The sequence below is a fragment of the Panthera leo genome, chromosome D1 (assembly GCF_018350215.1).
Source record: "Panthera leo isolate Ple1 chromosome D1, P.leo_Ple1_pat1.1, whole genome shotgun sequence".
Lineage (NCBI taxonomy): Eukaryota > Metazoa > Chordata > Mammalia > Carnivora > Felidae > Panthera > Panthera leo.
Window position 1 is genome coordinate 101,131,357 of NC_056688.1, and position 25,766 is coordinate 101,157,122.

The 25,766-nt window shown below is 36.7% G+C and overlaps 2 protein-coding genes across 2 annotated transcripts; both read left to right on the forward strand.

Moving 5' to 3' along the window:
- The first annotated feature begins 13,730 nt into the window (after positions 1-13,730).
- Positions 13,731-14,739, forward strand: LOC122200973 (olfactory receptor 1052-like). Its single transcript, XM_042906777.1, is given in 2 exon segments — positions 13,731-13,795; positions 13,797-14,739. Coding segments are annotated over 2 exon segments (1,005 nt in total). The 5' UTR covers positions 13,731-13,733.
- Positions 14,740-21,565: 6,826 nt separating this feature from the next.
- Positions 21,566-22,613, forward strand: LOC122201317 (olfactory receptor 1052-like). Its single transcript, XM_042907198.1, has one exon. It carries the CDS (start codon positions 21,606-21,608, stop codon positions 22,611-22,613), a length of 1,008 nt encoding a protein of 335 aa, XP_042763132.1. The 5' UTR covers positions 21,566-21,605.
- The last annotated feature ends 3,153 nt before the right edge of the window (positions 22,614-25,766 follow it).

Sequence of the window (25,766 nt, forward strand, 5' to 3'; positions counted from 1 at the left end):
TTCAAATGAAAAGAACATTCCAATACTCCAACAAATGCACTCTTACCTGAGAGGAAGAATGAAATAGTCCCTTGGCTTGATTATCTTGGAATCAGATCTTTTTGGTTATTGTTGTTGTTCTAAAAATGCTGCCTTTGAAGTAAGGACATAGATCTCCACTTCTGTATTTAAGTTACATATTTTAGTGATATCTTAGAAGAGTGGTTATAGAAGAAATGACATTCATTAGTTATAGTTTATTCATTCAACACACTTCTGTTGAATCGCTTTACTTGTACCAAGTATGCTGTGAGATCCAAACACAAATAGATTCAGGATACGGAGCAAAAGGTGTTAGAGGAATGGGTAATAGAGGAATATAATAAAAGAGTCTCCAAAGTGTTGTGTGAAGATGAATGCATTACCTAATATTGGATCGCAAACATTTGGAGAGCATGACTATGTACTGGATAATATAAAATAATATTATGTCATTACTATTATAAACATAAATATAAATATATGTATATAGACTCATACTTACGTACATACAGTAAGTAGAAATTGAGAAAGTAATAAAACAAATGTAGCAATTGCAGTTAGGATTTACAGGTAAAGAACACAGTAGAGATCATCTAAATATTCTTGAAAATCTGTCTTATTCTTGAGTCTGTTCTGCAAATTTGAAATGTTTCAAATTTTTTTTATAAAATTAAAACGAAATTTTAATGTTTATTTATTTTGGAGAGACAGAGAGAGACAGAGCACAAGGAGGGGAGGGGAAGAGAAAGAGAGGGAGACACAGAACCTGAAGCAGGCTCCAGGCTCTGACCTCTGAGCACAGAGCCTGATGAGGGGCTAGAACTCGTGAACTGCGAGATCATGACCTGAGCCAAAGTTGCATACTTCACTGACTGAGCCACCTGGGCACCCCTCAATTTTTTTTTAAGTTAGGATAATATGAGGAAAGTGCTTATAACATGACAGGAGCACTTTTACTTCTGGATGGAGTAGCTTGTGATCGAAACAGCATCTATGCAAAGATGACAAGACAAGCAAGATAAGACAAGACATCATCTCTGGAATAAAGTGAGTCTCTATGGAAGAAAAGAGAGTTGGAGTGGCTTAGGTTTCAGAGAGATGTAAATTTGAAGATGTGAGCTGACTTAATCTCACTGATTCAGAGCACACTTGGTGATTCACACATGGTTTGCCTGGAGGGTCTACGGAGGGTTCAGAGGACTCGGGAGAGGTTTGGGCAGATATTTGCAGGTTTTACCACACATGGTTGTATATCCTCTCAGGGCATTAGCCATATTCTGGGTCTGAGCAGGCCTGAAGGCCAGGTAAACAAATAAATGAAAGGATGGACATATAGTAGATCAGGTGGATAGATGATAGATAGATAGATAGATAGATAGATGATAGATAGATGACAGATAGATGATAGATGAAAAGGGGTAGATAAATGATTGACAGATGACAGATAGATGATAGATTAGAGAGACAAATAGATGGATAGACATATCTAAATGGAGAATTAATGGAAAACAGAGGAGGAACAGGAACAAGGAGGAACAAGAAAACAGAGGAACATTTGGTGTTGTCCCAAACAAAGTAAATATTAAAGATTGTAGTCTACCTAAAGGAGGGACTCCTGTGCTCTGTGGCTGCTTTTGGGGAAGAGAGAACAGTGGCCCTTTAGGCAGGTATGTGGCCTGTGGAGATGACTGGATTACCTGGGAGTTTAAACACACAGCTGTTTTTGGCCTCACAGGAAATTGGATGGTATGGGGGGCGGAGAACTTAAGCAATTGGTTCTGGACCGCAGGGTGGAGTAAAATCTCCCACTTTCCTGCTGTGCTTAGAAGATAGGAAATCCTGCTAGCACCAAATGTAATACGGGTTTCTTCCCCAAAGCATTGGCCAGATTTTGATCTTGCTGTAAGCCAGGCACAAATGGCTAGAGTTTTCTTTTTGGAGCACAAGAAGGTTCAGACTTTGCAGATTCGGATGTAGCTGGAAAGACAGTGACATCTTTCTCAGTGTTTAGGCGCTTGGCTGATAAGTTCCCACCCGACGTAGAGGTCTGCGTCGAACACAGGGCTGGCAGCCCCCTCAAGGCACTGGCTCCCATTTGAAGATGTACAGGCCCACCTCACTTGATTGTGCTTCACATTAACCTCACAGCTACTGCGTTTTTTTTGGTTTTTTTTGTTTTTTTTTTTAACAAATTGAAGGTTCTCGGCAACCCTGCATCAAGCAAGACTATTGGTGCCACTTTTCCACCAGAATTTTCTCACTTTGTAACTCTGTATCACATTTTGGTAATTCTTGGCAATATTCCAAAATTTTCATTGCGTATTTTTTTTACGTTTATTTATTTTTGAGACAGAGAGAGAGACAGAGCATGAACGGGGGAGGAGCAGAGAGAGAGGGAGACACAGAATCGGAAGCAGGCTCCAGGCTTGGAGCCATCAGCCCAGAGCCCCACGCGGGGCTCGAACTCAGGGACCGCGAGATCGTGACCTGAGCTGAAGTCGGAAGCTTAGCTCAGATGATAGTTAATATTTCGTAGCAATAAAATGTTTTTAAAGTACCACATTGCGTTTTTTTTGATACAGTGTTATTGCACACTTAATAGACTATCGCATAATGTCTATTATGTGACATAATAGCCAAAGAGTCAAGTAAATATTTTCCTTGACTCACTCTATTTCAGCATTCTGGAACTGAATCCACAATACCTCCAAGGTATGCCTTTATAGGGCAGGAGTCTAACTTTACCCCGCCAAAGAGTCAAAACTGAATTTTCTGCAGTATTTAAGGACTAGAAAGAGAGGCCCACCTGAACCCTGCAACAGGGACAAATCAGAAGAAAAATGAGTTCTAACTTCAACCCGGTCCAGAACTAGCCCAAATAATAATTGAATTAACTTAGTCAGCCTCTCATTCTTTCTGCCTTTTTAGAAAGAGTGAAGCCCTCCCTGGTGGAAAGTAATGTTATCCTCCCTTTCTATGAAACTTTCATTCACATGCAAACAGCCTGAAAGTATTTTAAAAAATTCACATTTATTCATTTTGAAGAGACAGAGCGCGAGCAGGGGAGGGGCCAAGACAGAGGGAGACACAGAATCCGAAGCAGGTTCCAGGCTCTGAGCTGTCAGCACAGAGCCCTACCGGGGGATCATGGATCTGAGCTGATCATGATCTGAGCTGAAGTCAGATCTGCTCTGATCATGATCTGAGCTGAAGTCAGACGCTCAACCGGCTGAGCCACCAAGCGGCCCAAGCCTGAAAGTATTTTTAAAAAAAGAGTAAGAAAGAGCAGGAAAACACAAAATATAAGCAGGGCTACAAAAGAGTTACAAACCTTAATTTTAACTCATATCATACGTGAAGATTGACTTAAGATGGATCATAGAAGTAAATGTGTGAGAGATGAAAACAAAACAAAACACTGAAGCCTCTAGAAATAAACATAAGTCTGTATCTTTATTACATCAGAATGGGCAAACGTTGGTTTTCTTTCTCTTTTTTTTTTCTTTTTTTTTTTTTTTGGAGGGGAGGGGCAAACATTTCTTAATAAGGATACACAAGTAGTAAAATAAAATGGACAATGGAAGTACAGGTCTTTGTTTTATTTTTTTCTTTCTCCAAAACTTTACTTAAATTCAAGTTAGTTAACATAGAGTGTAATATTAGTTCTGGGTATAGAATTGAGTGATTCATCACTTACATACAACACCTAGTGCGGTATTTGTTGTAAATGAGGACTTTTGTCTCTAGAAATACACCATTATGACACTGAAAAGGCAAGCCATACAATATGGAAAAATATTCACAGAATGTGTACTGACAAAAGATTCATCCAGAATATATTAAAAAGAATCACCAATCAATAAAAGACATGTAAGACAACTAAATATGGAAAAAAATAGAAAACAAACTTTGTATGAAAGACATCCAAAATGCCAACAAGCGTAGGTAAAAATGTTTCACATCATTGCTCACACATTTCCAACAGATATATGAAAATGGTACAGGCATTTTGGAGAAATGTCTGATGGTAAGCTGAATATATAGCTAACTATGTCCCAGGATTTCCACTTAGATATGAATGTGTGTGTTCACAAGCATAGAGGAACAAAAATGCTCTCACCATTTTATTCTTATTGTTTATAACTAGAACAATAAAACAGACCATTTTGAGAGAATAAGTTAATAAGTTTTGATATATTCACAAGATGGAGGGATACATAGTGCTTTTTTGAAACAGCTACCAAAACACAATGTCAATGAAGGTCACAAACATTATGATCAATAAAGGAAAGCAGACACAAAAAGTCCATATGCAAGATTCCATTTGTGTAAGGTTTAACAAATTAATTTAAAGTAATACAACTACCGGGGAGCATTCTGTAGTGCTAGAAATATCTACATCACTATGATTTATATGGTGGTTATGCTTATGGCCATAGACACAAAATTTAAATAAGCTGTATACTTAATACCAGGGCACTTTATAATGTGTGTCTATGTGTATGAGTGTGTATATAATTTTTAAATGCTCGGAGGAAAAGACAAAAATGGAATTTCAGTGAATAAAATATGGAAAGCAAAGGGAAGGGTAAGTTTGAGATTTGTGGGTAATTATAAATAGTGACTGAATTTTGACTGTACAACAACAATAATATTTTATTAGGAGGTTTAAAGTAAATAGAATACAAATGCATGGAAAAGACAATGAAAAATGCAGTGTGTATCAAAGGGGTTTAAACCTTCTAAGGCTCTATCATTATAAGAAAAGTGAAAAAGGGAACAGAGCGCAGTATATTTAATATTTCAAATTGCATGATTTAAAATGGAGGGCAATCAATCACACATAGTGAATGCAAAAGTTATACCAATAAAAAACCTGTATCGAGACATCTTAAACACTTAATAGGCATCATATTTCTTAAATATGACATAAAAAGTTCTGACCATTAAGGATAAAAATAGCAAATTGAACTATATTGATTTTTTTAAAGAAAAGTATAGAGTAAAACCACAGAGTCAACGAAAATATTTTTCCTACATAAATATGAAATTATAATCATAATATATAAAGAAATCCAATAAAACCTAGTAGTCAATGTAATAGAAAAAAAATAAAAGACGGGGGCAGGGAGCAAGGTACGTCACACCATAAATATCGAAAATCTCCCCAGTTGCAGTAAAAATGAAAGAAAGTTGTTCAACTTTATTAGTAATTTGGGGAAAGAAAATTAATCACAAAAATGTATGACAATAAAAATAGTATTTAATATTAGGGGTACGTGTTTTAGCTTAATTGTTGGAGCCAGTGACTCCTTAACTTGTGGTTGTGAGTTCGAGCCCCATGTCGCTTAAAAGAAACAAAAGCAACTGCTTAAAAGAAATAAAATCTTTATTGCTTAAAGAAATAAAATCTTTAAGATTGCTCAAAAGAAATAAAATCTTTAAAACAAATAGTGAGTGGGGAGAGGCAAATAAAAATGTTGGTGGGGGTGCCTGGGTGGCTCAGTCGGTAAGCATCCAACTTCAGCTTGGGTCATGATCTCACGGTTCGTGAGTTTGAGCCCCACATTGGGCTCTATGCCGACAGCTCAGAGCCTGGAGCCTGCTTCGGATTCTGTGTCTCCCTCTCTCTCTGCTCCTCCCCCACTCACACTCTGTCTCTCTCTCAAAAATAAACATTAAAAAAATTAAAATAAAAAAATAAAAAATAATAAAAAAGGTGAAGAAATGGAGGTGCTATTATTCTTATAAAGCACCGATGGAGATGTTACTCAGAACAACAATTTTGAAAGTTGCCAGTACTTAATAAAGTTGCACACACAAAATGCAGAGCATCTACACTGTACAAATAAAGAGAAGATTTTTTATTGTTTTAGTTTTTAGAGAGGGAGAGAGAGAGAGCATCAGCAAGGGAGAGGGGCAGAGGGAGAGAAAGAGGATCTTAGGCAGGTCCCATGCTAAGCACAGAACCCAATGTGGAGCTTGATCCCATGACCCTGGGATCACGACCTGAGCCGAAATCAAGAGTTAGATGCTCAATCGAGTCACCCGGGTGCCCCTATAAAGTGTAGTTTTTAACACAAGTTTACAAGACCTATAAAGGAACAGAAAAGTGTGATGCATTGAACTCAGGAAAAACAAAAGTCAGAAGGAACTGCATGGCCCAGATGTTAGCTTGAGCAGAAAAAGACTTCAAGGTATTATATAAATAATATGTTCAAATAGTTAAAGAAAATATATATAAAGAATTAAAAGAAAGTGTTAACAATAAGTATTCATCAAATAGAGAATCTCAGTAAAAAGAAAAGGATTAAAGAAAATACCAAATGAGAATTCTGTAGTTAAAAAATGTAATAACTGAAATGACAAATCTATCAAAAAGATCTAAAAACAAGCATGAGATGATGAAAGAAAGAATCGGTGAACTTAGAGATAAATCAATGGAAAGCATCCCATCTGAAGATCGAACATGAAAAGAATGAGGGAAAATAAACACAGCAGAGATTTGTGTGATACGATTCAGTATAACGATAGACACATAGTGAAGTTTCCAAGTTTCCAGAGAGGAAGAGAGGAGAAAGAGGTTAAAAAGCAAAACAATAAATAAATAAACAAATAAATAAATAAATACTAAATAAATAAATAAATAAATAAATAAATAAATAAATACCTGACATAGTATTGGACAAACTGCTTTTGGTAAAAAAATTCTATTGAATATTTTACTGGAGATTCCCATTATATAACATACAATTCACAAAAAATACACAAAAATAAGCTGCAGGAATAGATGGGCTTTACATTTAAGTAAAAGGTAGAACAATTCAAAAATGAGGCAAAAAATAAGGAAGGAAGGAATAAACAATACAAAATAAAGGAACAATACTAAATGAAAGAACAATAAAAAAAATAGAACATTACAGGAGCACCTGAGTGGCTCAGTGGGTTGAGCCTCTGACTTTGGCTCAGGTCATGATCTCAAAGTTCTTGTGTTCAAGCCCCTTGGGCTCTGTGCTGACAGCTCAGAGCCTGGAGCCTGCTTTGGACTCTGTGTCTCCCTCTCTCTACCCCTCCCCCGCTTGCATTCTGTCTCTCAGAAATAAACAAACATTAAAAAAATGAAAAAAACAAAATAGAATAACACAAAATAAATGAACAATATAAAGAAAATGCTAAAGGCAAGCAAATTAGAAAAGACTAAGTACAATTTTCATTATTCTTGGATGAAATTATTATGTATGTAAAACGTCTTACCAAGTCTTACAAAATCAATATGCAAAACTCAACTGTTTTCTGTGTATTGCTAGCAAACTGCTCAAATAATTAATAAAATGTCTCTATTAACGATAGTACAAAATGTATAAAACATTTTGGAATAAATCCAACAACAAAAAATCAACTTGATGGTAAAGACAGGAAAACTGTAAAACATTGCTGAGAGGAACGGGACATTTAAATAAATGGATATTCCCTGTTAATGAAGTGAAAGACTTCACTCTTAGATACTTATGGAGGAGAACTGAGTAATCATGTCCTTTCAAAACTTTTACTCTAGTATTTATAACAGGTTTATGCGAAGTAGCTGAAAATTGCAAACAACCCAAAAGTGCGTTAAGGGGTGAGTGGATAAACAAAGTGTGTATATGCATACAATGGAATGTTACCAAACAACAACAACAACAACTAATGATTGCTGTCACATGTTTCTGAAAACAGTATTCTGATTGAAAAAAAATCCAGACCAAAAAAACTTGTATTATCCCAACGTTATGAAACTCCGAAAAAGCATATCTCATAAATATATATGGCTGATCAGCAGCTCTTTGGAGCTGGGTTTCTGAAACAGGGGTTTCTTGGAGAGAGAACAAGATACTTTGAGGGTTATAGAAATGTTCTATGTTTTGATTATGGTAGTAATTGGCCTGGAGCATGCGTTTGTCAAAACTCGTTAAATTATACACTTATAACAGCACTGCTGCTTGTATCAGAATTATTCCTCCGTAACTTTTCTCGAAGAAAGTTATTTTCTATAACGTTTCAATATGTTGTATTAATTAATATAACTTCTTTTAACTTTTTTAATGTTTATGTATATTTGAGAAAGAGAGAGAAACTGAGTTTGAGAGGGAGACACAGAACCTAAACAGGCTCTGGACTCTAAGCTGTCAGCACAGAGCCCGACCTGGGGCTCGAACCCACAAGCCATGAGATCATGACCTGAGCCAAAATCTGATGCTTAATGGACTGAGCTGCCCAGATGCCCCTAATAAATATACTTCTGAATTACGTTTTTCACAAAAAAACTTCTTTCATGATCAAAAACCAATAATTATATGCTAAATTCATTTTAAATACTGCTGCTAAATTTTTCTATATGCCAAATTCAATTGCAGCCCTATAAATGGGTTTGATGTCAATACTTTTAAAATGTCAATACATTTAAATAAATAAAAGCATTTAAGTCAATATTTTTAAAAATGTCAGTTTTTATTGTTAATCCATTAGCTCTTAGCTTGGCTATTCATTTAAGGATCTGATAATCGGTATGAGGCCATTTCTAAGAAATAGGTGCATTTATGTATTTATGTATTTATTTATTTAAATGTTTACCTGTTTATTTTGAGAGACAGAGAGCATGGGCAGAGGAAGGACAGAGAAAGACACAGAATCTGAAGCAGGCTCCAGGCTCTGAGCTGTCAACACAGAGTCTGATGCAGGACTGGACCCCACGAACCACAAGATCATGACCTGAGTCATAGTAAGACCCTTAACTGAGTGAGCCACTCAGGCACCCCAAGAAATAGGTGCTTTTAAAGATAGCATTGCCCTGGGTGACTGCCTGACTCCGCAGTACAACATTTGAGTCTTGACCTTGGGGTCCTGAGTTAGGACCCATATTGGGTGTAGAGATTACTAAAAAAAAAAAAATAGTATCGCATATAATCTCAAGAGGTTTGTAGATCTACAGAAGATAGAGGACCTGGTAACGACTTTCTAAATGCAGGGGCTTGAACTCAGGAACAGTGAGATCATGACCTGAGCCAAAATCAAACACTTAACTGCCTGAGCCACCCAGATGCTCCTTTTTCTTCTTACACTAGTATGTTAAACTCACTTATTTGATTATCTCATATACATAAATTTTGCAAATCAGTTAAAATTACAAACAACAAGATGAAGGCACAAAAATGATGTTCCAATTTGAATCTTATAAACATACATACAGTACGTGTGTTTGCAACATACAGTACGTGTGTTTATTTGGGGATTTAGGGATTGCAGTGCAAGAAAGACAGATTCAACCCAAATCACAAGCGCGCTGAGGGGAAACAGAGGGAGTTAGAGTTTTTAAAGAGGAGAGAGGGAATTTACATAACTAATTTTGAAGGACATGTGATGGGTGCTGCTGTAGCTACAGTTACGCTAACCTGTATTTGATTGGTGGGTAGGGCTCATGTCAGGCAGAAAGGCCATTTGTGTCCATTTTAACACAGAACGCATGCGTTGGCTTCTAGCCCCACCTCCTCAATGTCCTCCCAGCTCCATTTTAAACAACCCTCTGAAAAATACTTATTCAGTTTTATTCTCTCCCTTGTCACCTGCAAATACAGAAATCTATCAAGTTTTTTTTTTTCCCACATACTTTTTGTCCTTAATCTACCATTTGCTAGGAGAAAAGATGATATTAGTCTGAGAAGCTTAATCTCTTCATACTTCTAGGTGGATCAGTTGGTTAAGCCTCCTGCTCTTGATTTCAGCTCAGGTCATGATCTCACCAGTCCTCCTAGGATTGAGACCTGCATTGGGCTGTGTGCTTGAGATTATCACTGTCTCTCCCCTCCCCCATTTGTGTGCACATTCTGTCTCTCTCTCTCAAAATAAATAAATAAACTTACCTTAAAAAGTCTCCTTATAGGTCTGATATATATTTGTTATATAATTCTTCATATATGGACTGGCAGTAAATTATATGCTTGGAAAAAACCAGAATGCACCAGGTACTTAGAATGTTCTAGGCCTTCTGAAATAATGAGTCCTCTTCTGGCCTAATTCAAATTTAGAATATCACTAATCCCCACTTGTACCAACGGCTCCATTAGCCTTTAATGAAGGAATTTAGGAAATGTACATTTAGGAAAGAAAAGTTAAATTGCTTTTAGAATCAACAACAAAGGACAATTCTTATTTACAGGATTATAAATAAACAATTTGCGGTTCAATAAATCAAGTTTACAATTCCACACTGTGCGGAAATAGTGCGAAATATTACCACCAGAAATCTTCATTATTCATTTAAAGATGGAGGCCAAATGCCAAAAGTTTCTATCAGTAGACACATGATAGAATGGAGGAACAATCATTCAAGCTTTAGGTGGTTGGGTTCATTTCGTGGAATCCTGTGAAGTAGTAATTTCAATTTCCTTTGATGTTATCCATAAAATCCAAGAAAAAAAAGGAATACATTTTTTTCTTAAACCACATGTTATTCTACTACCTTAAAACCCATCGATGTTGTGTTTTAGTTTCACTTTTGTGTGTGTGGGGGGGGAGGGGATGTGTGTGTGCGCGTGCGCGTATATGCTCGCGGTAGGCCCAACTAATGTATTCTTCTGAAAAGCTTCTCTTGGTAAAGTACCGAGCAGGCATCACTATCTATTCTATGGCATTGTTTTTCAGAGTTTATATATTCTTTTTTTTTTTTTTAGTACCTGTCCCATATTTCCTTTTATTCGCTGTAACATTCAGGTAATTAAATGTCTTCAGGGAGCCATTAAGTTCTTGAGAGTTTCCTCAATCCCTTAAGAGGAACTTTTAATCATGTATTTCTTAAATCCTTTTGATCAGACGATTAACTCCAGAGACTCTATTCCCATTTGAACTGAAGTAAACATATAACTGAATTTGCATCTAAGCCTGTCTTCGGACAGGATGGTTTTCTGACCATCTCGCGCTTGCTCTCACATCATGGAGCCTCTGCGTATGGTTCTCATATATTAAAGGATAAGTTTGAATTTCAATCCTGCTACCTCTAACTACTACCATTCACCAAATTTTTGTATTATTGTAAGTATAAGACAAATGAAACATTTTGTGTGATTGATGGGTTGCTTTGAGGGAAATATAGAGAAACAATCCATTAGAATGAGTGATTATAAGATTCCTAAATAAGTTAAAGTGTTGAATAGTTTTTCTTTAAAAGTGTTTTATTTATTTTTGAGAGAGAGAGTGAGAGACGGGGCCTAAGCAGGGGAGAGGCAGAGAGAGGAGGAGACACAGAATCCGAACCAGGCTTCAGGCTCAGAGCTGTCAGCACAGAGCCCCATGTGGGGCTTGAACTCAGGAACAGTGAGATCATGACCTGAGCCAAAATCAAACACTTAACTGCCTGAGCCACCCAGGTGCTCCTTTTTTTTTCTTACACTAGTATGTTAAACTCACTTATTTGATTATCTCATATACATAAATTTTGCAAATCAGTTAAAATTACAATCAACAAGATGAAGGAAGGCACAAAAATGATGCTCCAGTTTGAATCTTATAAACACAGTGTGGGAGAAATTTATAATTTGGCCATTTATTCACACCCCTTATCCCACACTTCGTTCTCTTTTTCCACGTTAACATAAAAATCACTAGGCAACATCTATTGAAACAATGAAAAACAATGTTTTCAATGTGTGTTTATTTTTGAGAGAGTGAGCACCAATGGGGGAGCGGCAGAGAGAGAGGAACATAGGATCCAAAGCCTGACCAAGGGCTCGAATGCAAAACCTGGAGATAATGACCTCCGCTGAAGTCAGTAGCTCAACCAACTGAGCCACCCAGGTGCCTCCCAAAACCAGCATTTTACAGTGTGAAATACTCTTCTCTAAAGGATGAATTGCAATCTGTCATAGCCGCATATAAACATAGGGATTACTCACCTATCATTGCAGATATTCCACATCTAACACAGTTGCCTCATTTCTTACTATTTCAGTAATTTTGCAATGTTTTTTTTTTTCTGAGTTTGACATCCTGTACCCAAGAAATAGTCTCTCAGTGAAAGGATGATGAAGCCATCAAGAGTGTCTCCCTTTATCCTATAGAAGTAAAACTGTATTATTGTGAACTGTTTAAAATATTTAGTTTTATATTCTATATAGATGTAGAAAGATAGCTATATTTTTTCAAACAAAATATAGTAATAATCAACAACTGTCCATTAAGTGGAAAAGACTTTGCATACCTCAGGAAACAGGCTGCCACATCCAAAAAATACTGTAAAAAAGTATCTGTATGTTTTATAGTTTTGCTTTACTTTATAGGTTTACTTAGCTCTTTCTCAAAAAGGTATAAAAATTGTGTTTCTTGAATCTTTGGAGTAAGGTATTTCTTTTTTTTATTTTTATAAAGTTTACTTATTTTTGAGAGAGATGGAGACAGGTGAGAGGGGAGAGGGGCAGAGAGAGACGGAAAGAGAGAATCCCAAGCAGGCTCCACGCTATCAGGGTAGAGTCTGATGTGGGGCTCGGACTCACGAAACCATGAGATCATGATCTGAGCCAAAACCAAGAGTCAGATCCTCAACTGACTGAACCACCCATATGCCCTGTAAGATATTTCTATTTGATATCAAAAGCTAAGTATAAGTTGATTATACGTTACTGTTCATCAGGTTTTGCATTCCAGCTCAGAGTATCCATCTCTCGTTTCCAGTGGACATTTTTCTAAGAAGCCAATGCCTTTGGCTATTTTACAAGGATGACCACAAGTTTTTTGGATGTTAGGGCTTTATCACTCATCACATCCAGCCTACAAAAAATGTGGAGCATGAACTAAATGTGAAGGCTTAGTGGATTTCTTAGTTCAGATGGTATAGTGCAGTTAATTCTTTTTTTTTTAATTTTTTTTAACGTTTATTTATTTTTGGGACAGAGAGAGACAGAGCATGAACAGGGGAGGGGCAGAGAGAGAGGGAGACACAGAATCGGAAATAGGCTGCAGGCTCCGAGCCATCAGCCCAGAGCCTGACGCGGGGCTCGAACTCACAGACTGCGAGATCATGACCTGAGCTGAAGTCGGATGCCCAACCGACTGAGCCACCCAGGTGCCCCAAGTATAGTTAATTCTTATATCTTGTTGTATTTGGCGTTAGCTACCATTAAACCCAAAGCGAGAAGTTTATTTTTTTTTTAATTTTTTAAAGCTCTATTTATTTATTTTGAGAGAGACAGTGCAAGTCAGGGAGGGGCAGAGAGAGAGAGGGAGACAAAGAATCCCAAGCAGGCTCTACACTGTCAGCATGGAGCCTGACCTGGGGCTCAGACTCATGAAACCATGAGATCATGACCCGAGGTGAAACTGAGAATTGGTTGCTTAATCAACTGAGCCACTCAGGAGCCCCCCAAAGTGAGAAGGTTAAAAGAACTTCAATGAGATCACAGATTAAAGTTCTAACCTTATTTATTACGCTTTATTAACTGGACTTTGCTTTGCATATTTTAGAATAAAATTCGCTTTAGTTTTTTTTTTTTCTTCACATAAAAACATAAACACTTGAATGCGTCCTGAAACTAAGACCCTAATGTTTTCTTTTCACACTCATGGAATTTCCTTAAAAAATAGACTAATAAACAGTCCTTGAAGAGATTAGAGACCTTCTAGTTAAAACAACCAGAAAAGAAAAATCAACAGCTCAAGTTGCCAGATGGGGATTCCAAATAGGCTTGATGGTGTGGCATGATTATTCTCAATTTATTCCAGTCTTATCATTAACAGGTGCCAAGAAACACACACATGGCTGATGATAATTTGACACTGGTTACAGAGTTTATCCTTTTGGGACTGACAGACCGTCCTGAACTGAAAGTGGTCCTCTTTACGCCGTTCCTTCTGATCTACACCATATCTTTGGTGGGGAATCTAGGAATGCTCTTTCTAATCCAAATAACTCCCAAACTCCACACACCCATGTATCATTTCCTTAGCTGCCTGTCATTTGTTGATGCCTGTTATTCGTCAGTCTTTGCACCGAAAATGCTGCTCAACTTCTTTGTTGAACGGGAGACAATCTCATTCTCTGCATGCATCGTGCAATATTTTTTCTTTGCGTCACTCCTTACCACTGAGGGTTTCTTGCTGGCGGCAATGGCTTATGACCGCTACGTGGCCATCGTGAACCCTTTACTTTATACAGTGGTGATGACTAAAATAGTTTGCGTTGTCCTGGTCATTGGGTCATGTGTAGGAGGCTTAATCAATTCGTTGACACACACAATTGGCTTGGTGAAATTGTCTTTCTGTGGGCCAAACATCATCAGTCACTTCTTCTGTGACCTTCCCCCACTGTTGAAGCTGTCGTGTTCTGACACGTCCATGAATGAACTGTTGCTTTTAATCTTTTCTGGAATTATTATCATCGTCACTTTCTTGACTGTGATGATCTCCTACATCTTCATTGTTGCCACCATCCTGAGGATCCGCTCAGCAGCAGGAAGACAAAAAGCCTTCTCTACCTGTGCTTCGCATCTAACGGCCGTGACTTTACTCTATGGCTCTGTAAGCTTTAGTTACATTCAACCAAGTCCCCAATATTCCTTAGAACAAGAGAAGGTGGTGTCTGTGCTTTATACCTTGGTGATTCCTATGTTAAACCCAATGATTTACAGCCTGAGGAATAAGGAAGTAAAGGATGCTGTGAAAAAGGCTATAGAAATGAAATACTTCCCTTGTTAATTTCACACCCTCTGCATCCCAAAATAGCATACAAAGAGGCACTCTGGATAAGAATGTTTATACGAATTTGTTAAAGTTTTGAGCCCACAGGAATCCTAGACTTTATTTAATAGGAACCTATGATTTATAGCAGAAGAAAAACGGCTAGAAGAATGTAACATGTTATAAGAGATATGTCTGGCTATTGTGTAAACAAACCTAAAAACCATAGTAAGATCTAGGCTTTTTATTAGTGGACAATTGAAGACACTTTCATTCCTGCATATGGGTAGAAGTGAGTGCATACAAATAGATATACAGACACATAAACACACACAAATAGATAAATGCAAACATAAGATAAATAAGTCATAAAATATCTCTTAACTCCATCTTTCTATTAAGCACAGAAATAAGTAATAACTTTCAAAGCAAAAAGTATTGGTACTTGAATTATCCACAAACCTGGCATGTGCATTTTCTTTTCTCTCTCTTTTTTTTAATGTTTATTTATTTTTGAGTGACACAGAGAGAAAGAGAGACAGAGCATGAGCAAGGAAAGGGCAGAGAGAGAGGGAGACACAGAATCTGAAGCAAGCTCCAGGCTCGGAGCTGTCTCACAGAGCCCGATGGGGGATTTGAACTCATGGACTGTGAGATCATGACCTGAGCCCAAAGTTGGAAGCTTAACCGACTGAGCCACCCAGGAGCCCCCTGGCATGTGCATTTTCTAAAATTAGCCTGGATTATTTATAGCCAGACATTCTTCAAAACAAATGTAGATACTCAAAAATAGTAAGAAAGAAAACTTGGGGAGAACTGTGGCTCAGTCAGTTAAGCACCTGACTCAATTTGGGCTCAGGTCATGATCTCACAGGTTTGTGAGATCGACCCCCCAGTCGGGCTCCTTGCTGACAGTGCAGTGCCTGCTTGGGATTCTCTTTCTGCCCCTTCGCACTTGCCCTCTCTTTTTTTCTCTCTCTCTCTCTCAAAATAAATAAACATTAAAAAAAGAGAGAGAGAACTTGAGTTCTAGATTGCCTGTGCAATTTCACTTGTAGTCGTCACTATGAGCTATTTCCCTATCCCCAGCCTTGGTTTCCATTACTACGTATGAATCTGAGCAGGAAAAAAATGCCACTGTTTTACTACTGCTCATTGTGGAAGGGTCACTAATACTCACAGAAAACTTACTCTGAAAGGTTTTACTTCCTGTTTGGAAAGAAGGTTTCCAAGATAACTAGGGAGTCATTAAAAAATCAGACTCATTTCCCTTTTTCCGTTAAGGATTTTCCAAAATCTTCTTTAGATATTAAACAAGAAATTCCCTGAAGGTATTGTATGCAGGGGAACACCTGTGCTGTGTATTCCAGGTAGAGAAAATACGTGAAGCCAATTGTTTTCCCTTTGATTCAAATTATACGTATAAGTGCATAATGATGAAATCAGGCCCATAGATACTGATTGTTCCATAGTGACCTCTTCCCCTAAAATGCTATAAAATCTTCTATCTGGAAACAAAACAGTATTCTAGAAAATATCTTCATTTACAAATAAACTTATATTTAATTTTTTGAGATTCTTTTAAATACTTAAATAACAAGAGGCATCTAGTCTAATCAGCAAATTAAGACAGTTGAATCCTCTGTAGGTATGAATTCATGGTTTTACATGGAAAGCTAGATTAAGCTTTTATTTTTTTCCTCTCAATGACAGCAAAACTCATGAGTGAATGGCTCCAATGTTTGTGAAGTTATCAGATTGAAATGTGTAAAAAAGAAAGATAGCAAATTGACATCCTCATTGTGTTAGACATCCATGCAAAGAAATTCAGAGGAAAGGTTGCTTTTCAGAATGAAATAATAGCACCACCACCAACAAAATAAGAACATCATATAACATTGGTAGAGCCCTTTATGATTTTCCAAAATCATTGAATATATTATTTGAAATTGGGGCCCGTAATGCTACATATATGTGACATTTATACGTAAGAGGCATTCATATAAATGAAGGACAAGTTTTAGTTTTCAGAAAAAATAAAAACAAATAATAATGATAGGTAAATCTGATTTCATATCGTGCTTCACAATTTTTTCAAAAGCATTCAATATCTTATACACTAGAGTATCAAACCCAAGGAACGATATACAGGCGAGATATTTAAAACTCAGAAAGACAAAACTAATCTGTTACAATACTCTCCTCATAAAATACGGGGCTGGCCAGAATGCAGAAAACAGTATATTATGTGGGTATGTGTGGGAGAGGAGTCATTCTATAGAAAAAAAAAAAAAAACTAGGATATTTGTTTATGTTTAATATTGACCTTCAACAAAAGGTTACTGTATTATATATAGTAACTATATTATACTATAAAGTCACTGGATACTAGAATAAGGGGGGGGGGGGAGTCCATTTTCTAAATTGTGAAGCAAATGAAGGGTGTGTGGCAGATTTGTTGAACGAAGATTGGAAAACGAGTAATATATTCTAGATAATGGGTAATATACCTTACATAATGAGTAATATACTGTCTATATATACCTGAGTGATCTCTATATATGTGTGTATCAATAAATGCAACTCAGTTAAACAGATTCCAAATGTCCTTAAATGGTTGATATAGTTAGCCAATAAGAAATAAATGAGGACTTCATGAGTGAAATATCTGATGCTATGCCATCAATTTTCCTGTAAAATATCAGGACAAATTTGAGAATGGGCACTTTCAGTTCCAGTCCCTTTACCCCATCTATAAAACTGGTTATTGCTCAACATCAACACTTGGAGAAATCAGAACTTAGCAGATGTCTATCAAACATAACTTTCCTCTCAGTTCACAGAGAATCTCTACTAAATATGTATTATTATTATTATTATTATTATTATTATTATTTAATTTCATGTGTGTAGGTTTGGAGTGTGCAGCTTGGAAATTGGCCTAACTCATCAAGGAAATAAGTTACTGACACTATTTGGATCAGTCATGGGTACAGTTGCACCATGGTCGGGTTTCTTATTTGTTAAGAGACCCATAAGCCAGTGTGATGAATTTATGGTTTCCAAAATCTGAGATTTGTCTTGTGCTGTGAACACAATAATTGATCCCAGCTTTGATGACAATTTTCATTTGTCTTTGGTCAAATGTGGCCTGTGAACAAATTGCAACTCCCGGAATTAAGGATACCTACGGCTCATATTGTCATCCCAACGAAACCCTAATCTGATATAGAATACCCTATTAAAATGGTCTAATGGCTATCATCTTTCTCCTATAAACTAGCTTATTCAATTTTACCAATTAAATATAACCTTTTTTTTTTCAGTTTGAGCAAGACCTTTCTTTGTAGAGCCAATATCAACAAGTCTTCAATACATCTTATGAAGTCTTAAAATTCATAAATTCTCACTCTTTATTCTTAGGTGGCTCAGATGTTCAGTTTGTGCTAGAATACTGTCCTGAGTCTAATTTTTCTCGCACTGGAAATTTCCTATATTTTCCACTATTCTTCATGCAATATGGTTTCCAATTCCATCATTTTTATGTTCACTCCTTAGTCTGTCAATACTGAAAGTCTGTCTAGAATAAATACTAAAAGCAGCACAAAGTTTTACTTCGGGCAATCACTGTATTAAGGTACTGTTCAACCATTTCCTAAAGTGTAAACTTAGACAATTCCTTTAAGTATGCTGGGCCACGTATAATGTAAATCATATGGATCAGAATATTCAATTAAATAAAATTACACAATGATTAGAGATAATAGTTGCGAAGTGGCTGGAACATATTGGGATTTAATACATAAAAAGCATTCCAACGAGGCTCCTACTTAATATTTAGTTGCCAGAGAAAAAGAAATACACTTGTTAGTAAAATTAATTATACTATTCCCTGTGTGTTAGTCTGTTTTAACTATGTAGTCTGTTGGTCTCATTTTAAAATTGCTGCAAATTTTCACCACCTTGTTCTTATATAGCTGTTTGAATGCATTTGACCTGTATCAATGACTTATTCATTCTTATTTGCCCCCTTTCCCTTTTTTATCATATGTAAATGCCTACCATTTCACTGTGATTTACTACCTTCTATATTTTTCATTCTATCCTCCAAATAGCAGCCTGCCTAGCATTTCTAGAAATTACATTTATGTTCAACCAGTACAGTGACAAAAATGTTAAACTTGAGATAAATTCCCTCCTACACTAAAGTGCAATCTGGTGTATGAACACACACACACACACACACACACACACACACACACCCCTGAATTCCATCTAGTGATTGCTGATTGCTTACGCTTCTTTTGAGTTACCTTACATTGAAATATAGGATATTTTCCATAACTGCTACCAAATATAATGTATGTATATAGAAGCATATGGTCATCAACAAATTGAATTTAGCACTCTTTAAAAAACTATATACATAAAATATTCATAACTATATTATGCAAATTATAATAACAAACACCGATGGAGTTCATTTTTAATAATGAGGCTCATATAGGTAAGACACAAATGTATGTGATGACTTTCTCTAAAACTGAAAAAAGGCAAATACATGAATTGCTGCAATTTGGAAAGATAGTGCTGGGACCTTGGCTTCCCCTGGTCTCTATTTGCTCTTTTAATGAAACGTAGTATCACAGAATCATTGGGGATTCCATTCTCCAAAGACCCTGAGCCAAATATAAATGCAAGTCAGGAAACTAAAAGAAAGGGCTAAGCTTCCCCTCAACACCAGGTAGGTGTTACGTTTCTGTGTTTTAACAAAGGAATTATAAACGCCTCTCTAGTTTTCAAAAACAGCAACTCTTGACACATGCTATGAATGCAAGACAAAGAAAAATCACATGCTTCAAATCCCTTCCAATTATTGAGATAAGGGAGATAAAATTAGACCATCGCCACATCAAATGGCTCTCTTAAGTAATTAGTGGGTTAATTCCCTATTTCCTCAGGTAGCTGTGTAGCTATGTGAATTACATATAGCTATGTAAATTACAAAAGGGAATTTAAAGACATTCTTTAAAATTTAAGTTTGATTATTACAAGCTGTTGAATTGTGTTAGATCTGAGGAAGAGAGTGGTGACTTTTGGCCCTTTAACCAGAGCTAATTTTTAGATTCAATGCTTTATAGCATTAGAAAAGTGGTGTGAAAGGCAGTCCAGATGAAAATTACTGCTAATTAAATGAAAATCAAAGAAACAAACATGAAATCAGTGAGATAAGAAGAAACTCATCATCATATTAACAAATTGGTTTGCTTAGAAACAAAGTCAGTGGAAGGAAAGCTATTTAAACAAAATGAAACAAACAACAAAAAAAGCAAAGATCCAAAAAATTACTTTCTTCAAAAGCCATTTGTCCAGTGTGTCAATAGTCCAGTTTCTGTTTTAGCTATTTGTTTCACTTTGACTCTACAGCAAACATTTAGGGAGTGTGCCAGTTTTAACATATTTTCTTATTTAGTTATTTCAACTACCTCCTGAGGAAGGTTCACAGAAACCAGTAGTAAAGCTAGAAACTAAGGCTGAGAAGTGAAATCACAGGTTTTGTGGCAAAAAAGAACTAGTCGTTCCTTTTCACGTCTGGCATTTCAGTAAAGTAGACATGATCAAAGCAATCTTGTCCCAAGGTTTGCAACATTTGAATTGTTACTAAATAACTTTATGTCACACTGGGAAAAGGGTAGAGATCCAAACCTATGTCTTTCTCACTTTTTATTCAACACCAGGGAAATATTCTCAAAGCCTGGATTGTGGAATACCATATCCATTACTGTTCAATGAAAATAAATTCAGCTGTCAAATTAACGTGAAGCATGCTTTATATTTACTTCTCCCCAAACTCCCCAAATATAATAGTGGACTATATATTCCTATAAATTCTGCAGTAAAGAAAACTTTCTTTTAAAAAGATTTAATCAAATATGTCCCTAATATATCTGCTATTATAATCTTATTTTTCATGTATTCTGGTGTATATGATGAAGCCCAAGATAAAATTAATTTAATAATCTTTTTCTCAATAAAAACCTACGACCTAATGTACCAAAAACATGTTCACGGTCCTTGAAATTAGACTTGTAATCTGTTGACTGCAGGGATCAAAACATATTGAAAAGTTTCTTGATTCAATCTTATGAAAAAAATCTGATATGGACTAATCCAAGCCATTGGATAATAAATGCTCTAGGAAATCAGAAAATAGAAAGGTAAGTTATTTGTTAGAACAGCAAAGAATGACTTCCTGCAACAAGGGAGTTTTAACAAAAAATAGTGTTATGATAGAAAATGTTTGATTTTTTTTTTATTCTCTATGCTAGACATCCCTAATTTCTCATTTTCCATTTTTATGGACCATCTATAAATTTAATCATTATATATATATATATATATATATATATATATATATATACATATATATATAGTATATGCATATTATTGTGAAACATGTGTCATGTATTGCTTGTCTAAATTAAAAAGACATCATAGACAATAATTTTGTTAGATGTCTCAGAAATTGATCTGTTAATATTGAGGGCTGTTTTGTTTTGTTTTGTTTTGTTTTTTAAGGGATGTTTTTCTTACAATATGGGGTCCTTGCCTTATGTTCTAGAATATGGAATATATTGTTATCCAGGGTCCATGTCTTAAACTTTCTGTTAAACCAACATTCCCATGAAGCTTTCCAAGGGGGCTAATTTCTCCAGGGTTCTTATGATGCATAATGCCAGTTTACATCAAAGTCCCTGATGGGACTTTGATTCAACCCAAGTCTCTTATCAGGCTGACTTTTCACAGTTGTGAGAACTGAATTTCCTGTGGACTGTGATTGTTAACTAAGACCATTCAGTTTTCTAAAGATGCTAGTAGATTGAATGCATATATTCGGGTTGTTATCATTGCCTTCTTGTTCCCTCCAGGGCCCCCACTGGGGAGACACACAGATGGCCAACAGAAATGTCAGTGTGGTAACTGAATTCATCCTCCTTGGGCTGACCGATAACCCTGAACTGAATACTGTCCTTTTTGTGCTGTTTCTCTCCATTTATTTTGTCACCGTGGTGGGCAATGTTTGGATTATAGCAATAATCTGGGCTAGTGCCCAGCTCCATTCCCCCAAGTGCTTTTTCCTTTGCCAGCTGGCTTTCTTGGATTTCTGCTATTCGTCAGTCTTTATTCCTAAAATGTTGGTGAATTACCTAGCAGGACAGAAAGTCATCTCCTATCACGGTTGCCTCCTTCAGTATTCCTTTGTCAGCATGATCCTGACCACTGAATGTTTCCTGCTGGCGGCCATGGCCTATGACCGCTATGTCGCCATTTGCCGCCCGCTTCACTACAAAGGCCTCATGACCCCCACGTTTTGCATCCACTTGGTGGCTGCTTGCTACCTGCTGGGTTCTGCCAGCTCACTCACCCACCTGAGAGGCTTGCTCAGCCTGTCTTTCTGTGGGCCCAACATCATCAACCATTACTTCTGTGATATCCCACTGCTCTTTCAACTGTCCTGTTCGGACACCCAACACAACAAGATTTTACTTACCGTCCTCTCTGGAATGACATCGGTGACCACCTTCCTGATGGTGGTTGGTTCCTATGCGGGAATCCTGCTCACTGTCCTGAAGTCACCCTCCACAAGGAGCAGATATAAAGCGTTCTCCACGTGCATATCTCACCTAACAGTAGTGACTCTCTTCTACGGAACAGTGATATTTACTTATCTGGGAAGCAGTTCCAGCTACCCACCAGATAGAGCCAAAATTCTGTCCATGTTTTACACCCTTTTGCTGCCAATCCTAAATTTCCTGATATACAGTGTGAGAAGCACAGAGGCCAACGAAGCAATGAAGAGAATTATTGTGAGAAAAATATTTGCTCTCTGACTATGAATTTTTAAGAAGTGACATTTAAGGAATGTTTATTGATTCTATAGGCAGGTGCATTGTTTAATACCTGTGAGACTTGTTGGAGGAAACAAAATGGTGTTTTCAAAGTATATATTCATTATTGGCTTTTGGAAACACACAGACATATGTTATATATGTATTATGTATTATGCACATTTGAACATATACATATGCAATACATTCTGTCTGGTAAGGAAGACATTTCCTCTGTCCTCTTAGGTTTACTGTTTGAGGACATGTGAACTAAACTGACAGGCGACAGACTATCAGGTGAATAGACAAAGTTTCCTCGTATGTATGTAAGATGCACACACAAAAAAAGTGGCTTGCTCAGTAATTAGAGGTGGGGTTTATATACTTAATTTAGCAGAGGAAACGCTTCTATGGGAAGAATAAAATGGCTTTTGAGGGAAAAAATGAGAGATAAATTTTGTGATATTGTTTACCAAGGGGTAAGTGGTCTCCTCAGTCTTCTTTCTTGTCAGACAAACCCCCCCTGGGGAGAGAGCAGTTATAGGCAGCCTCACTCTCAAAATTCCTGCCTTTAATCAGATAAGGGAAGTTCTGCAAAAGCCTCTTTGTGCATCTATTGAATCCTAAGTGTCTCCAGTTTAAAATAAGTTTATGTCATTATTTAATTTGGATCCCTTACATTCCCAAATTATTTTTTTTTAAATTTTTAATGTATTTTTAAAATTTATTATTAAGAGAGAAAGAGAGAGCATGAGCAGGGAGGGACAGGGAGAGACAGAGACACAGAATCCAAAGCAGGGTCCAGGCTCCCAGCTGTCAGAGCAGATCCAGACGCGGGGCTCTAACTCACCAGCCATGAGATCATGACCTGAGCCAAAGTTGGACACTTAACCGGCTGAGCCACCCAGGCGCCCCTCCCAAATTATTATTTTGAATCTCTACTAACTCAGTAAAATCCATTGCAAAGAATGCCGGAGACTTCCTTATTCTTTACGACTCTAGAGGAGCTGCCCTGTTTTACAGATGAGACAACAAAGGACCAATGGAGTTGAAAGCTCATCCAAGCTCAGACAAGATGAACATTTGAGACGTAGAATCCAAGCACACAAGCATACATGGCGCCAGGATGGCTTAGTCCATTGAAAGTCCCACTCTTGATTTCACCACAGCTCCTGGGAGTCAACCCTGTGTTGGGCCTCCATGCTGAGTGTGGAGCCTGCTTAGGATTCTCTCTCTCCCTCAGGCCCTCTCCTCCTCTCTTCTCTCTCTCTATTTCTCCCTAATTAAAAAAAAAATCAAGTATACATATATCCATATACTTACACAGGCCTCCTCCCATTTTACATAAACTAATAGAAGTTCCTATACGCATTTTGTACGCCATTTTTGCCTAGAACCATTACAATTTGAATATTTACCTTAAAAAATAATTCCACAGGTGGGGCTCCTGGGTGGCTCAGTCAGTTAGGTGTCCGACTTTAGCTCAGGTCATGATCTCACAGTCTGTGAGTTTGAGCCCTGCATCAGGCTCTGTGCTGATAGCTCAGAGCCTGGAGCCTGCTTCAGATTCTGGGTCTCCCTCTCTCTGCCCCCTCCCCTGCTTATGTCTCTGTCTCTCTCTCTCTCAAAAGTAAATAAACGTTAAAATGACAAAAATAATAATAATTCCACAGACTTCTTTTTTATGGCAATTCCATTTCTCCCAGTTGTTTAAAAGAAGTACCAAAATGGCAATGCAAAGGGATTCTGTCATATCAGAGTACATTGGATTCACTTAAAATCAGCCCTTAGGAAACTTCCACAAAAGAGTACAGCCACTTGAAAATGCTGATAGTTTTTTAAACAAAATGACTGTTGGTATTATATGTGTTCCTCTTTGCATATAGTGTTTATTGTTCTGCTTACTCAGACATGGATCAGAAACTGTCCGGTATCATTGTTAAAACCACAATTGCTAAGAAAGCAAGCATAACTTTGGTTAACGGCACTTTCGCAGTATGTAGCTAACAATGGTTTTGAGTTTATGAGAATGTTTATCAAATGGAATGATATTTAGCTCATGCCAGTAAATTTTTCCTGCTAAAACCTATTAACTTATGGAGTTTTTTTTTCTTATTTCTGAATAGTCAAATTTAGGTAAATATGTAATATAATGTGTTAAAGCAAATTTTATTTTACTGCTTCTATATGGCCCATATTTCTTTCCAGAATAATCCCATTGTCATATATTTTAACATAATAGCTATTCATTTTCCAAAATATAAGTAATCACTGTTGCTGTTATAAACAAACTTCCAATAAGGATGCCTGAGTGGCTCAATTGGATAAGTGACAGACTCTTGATTTTGGCTCAGGTCATGATCTCGCGGTTCCTGAGCTGGGACCCTGCACTGGGCTCTACACTGTCAGTGCCTGGGATTCTCCCTCTCTCACTCTCTCTCTGCCCCTCCCCTGTTCACTCTCTCTCTCAAAAATAAATAAATAAACCTTAAAAAATCAAACTTCCAATTGTAAACTATTACCTAGGAAGGAAGATTTTAGGCAATGGCAAGCAGTTTTCTGGATATCCCATAGTCACAGACTAAAATTTAACTCAATGTTGGCCCTACTAAGTATCCATCTCCCGGTGTCATATGCTTAAAGTTTATATGTTTTACAAAAAAATTGAGATAATAATGAAAACGTTTGTGTATAAATCTTTATTTTTGTAATTGGATTCGTCTCAATAAATTACTTTGGAAAATTCATAGAAAAAAATTTATTTTGATACTATCCTAAATTATTTTCCAAGAGACTTGTATGCAACCTAATTCTTTCATCAACACAATTATATTTATTTAAAATTTGAGTTATTATAGCTTTATAGAAATAAATAATAAATGCTCTGCATAATAAAATCTCATAAATAGGAAGTCAAAACCAATAATCTGAAAATTAATGAAGATACAATGAGTGATCGTGCTTTTCTTTCCCCAAATTATCGATTGATTTCATGAGAAGCAATATGAGGACATTAAGTTTCCTCTATTCTTTTTACTAAAAAAAGGGACTTGAAAATATGGTCATTGAACCAAAGTCAATAAACAGGAACATATTAAATCAAATGGAAGGGATAGGATAAAGGAAATTGGCATTCTGAAATATTATAAAATTGCA

What these genes read in the sequence shown, in the direction of transcription:
- LOC122201317 (XM_042907198.1), top strand. Translation starts at nt 21,606, where the DNA reads ATGCATATATTCGGGTTGTTATCATTGCCTTCTTGTTCCCTCCAGGGC.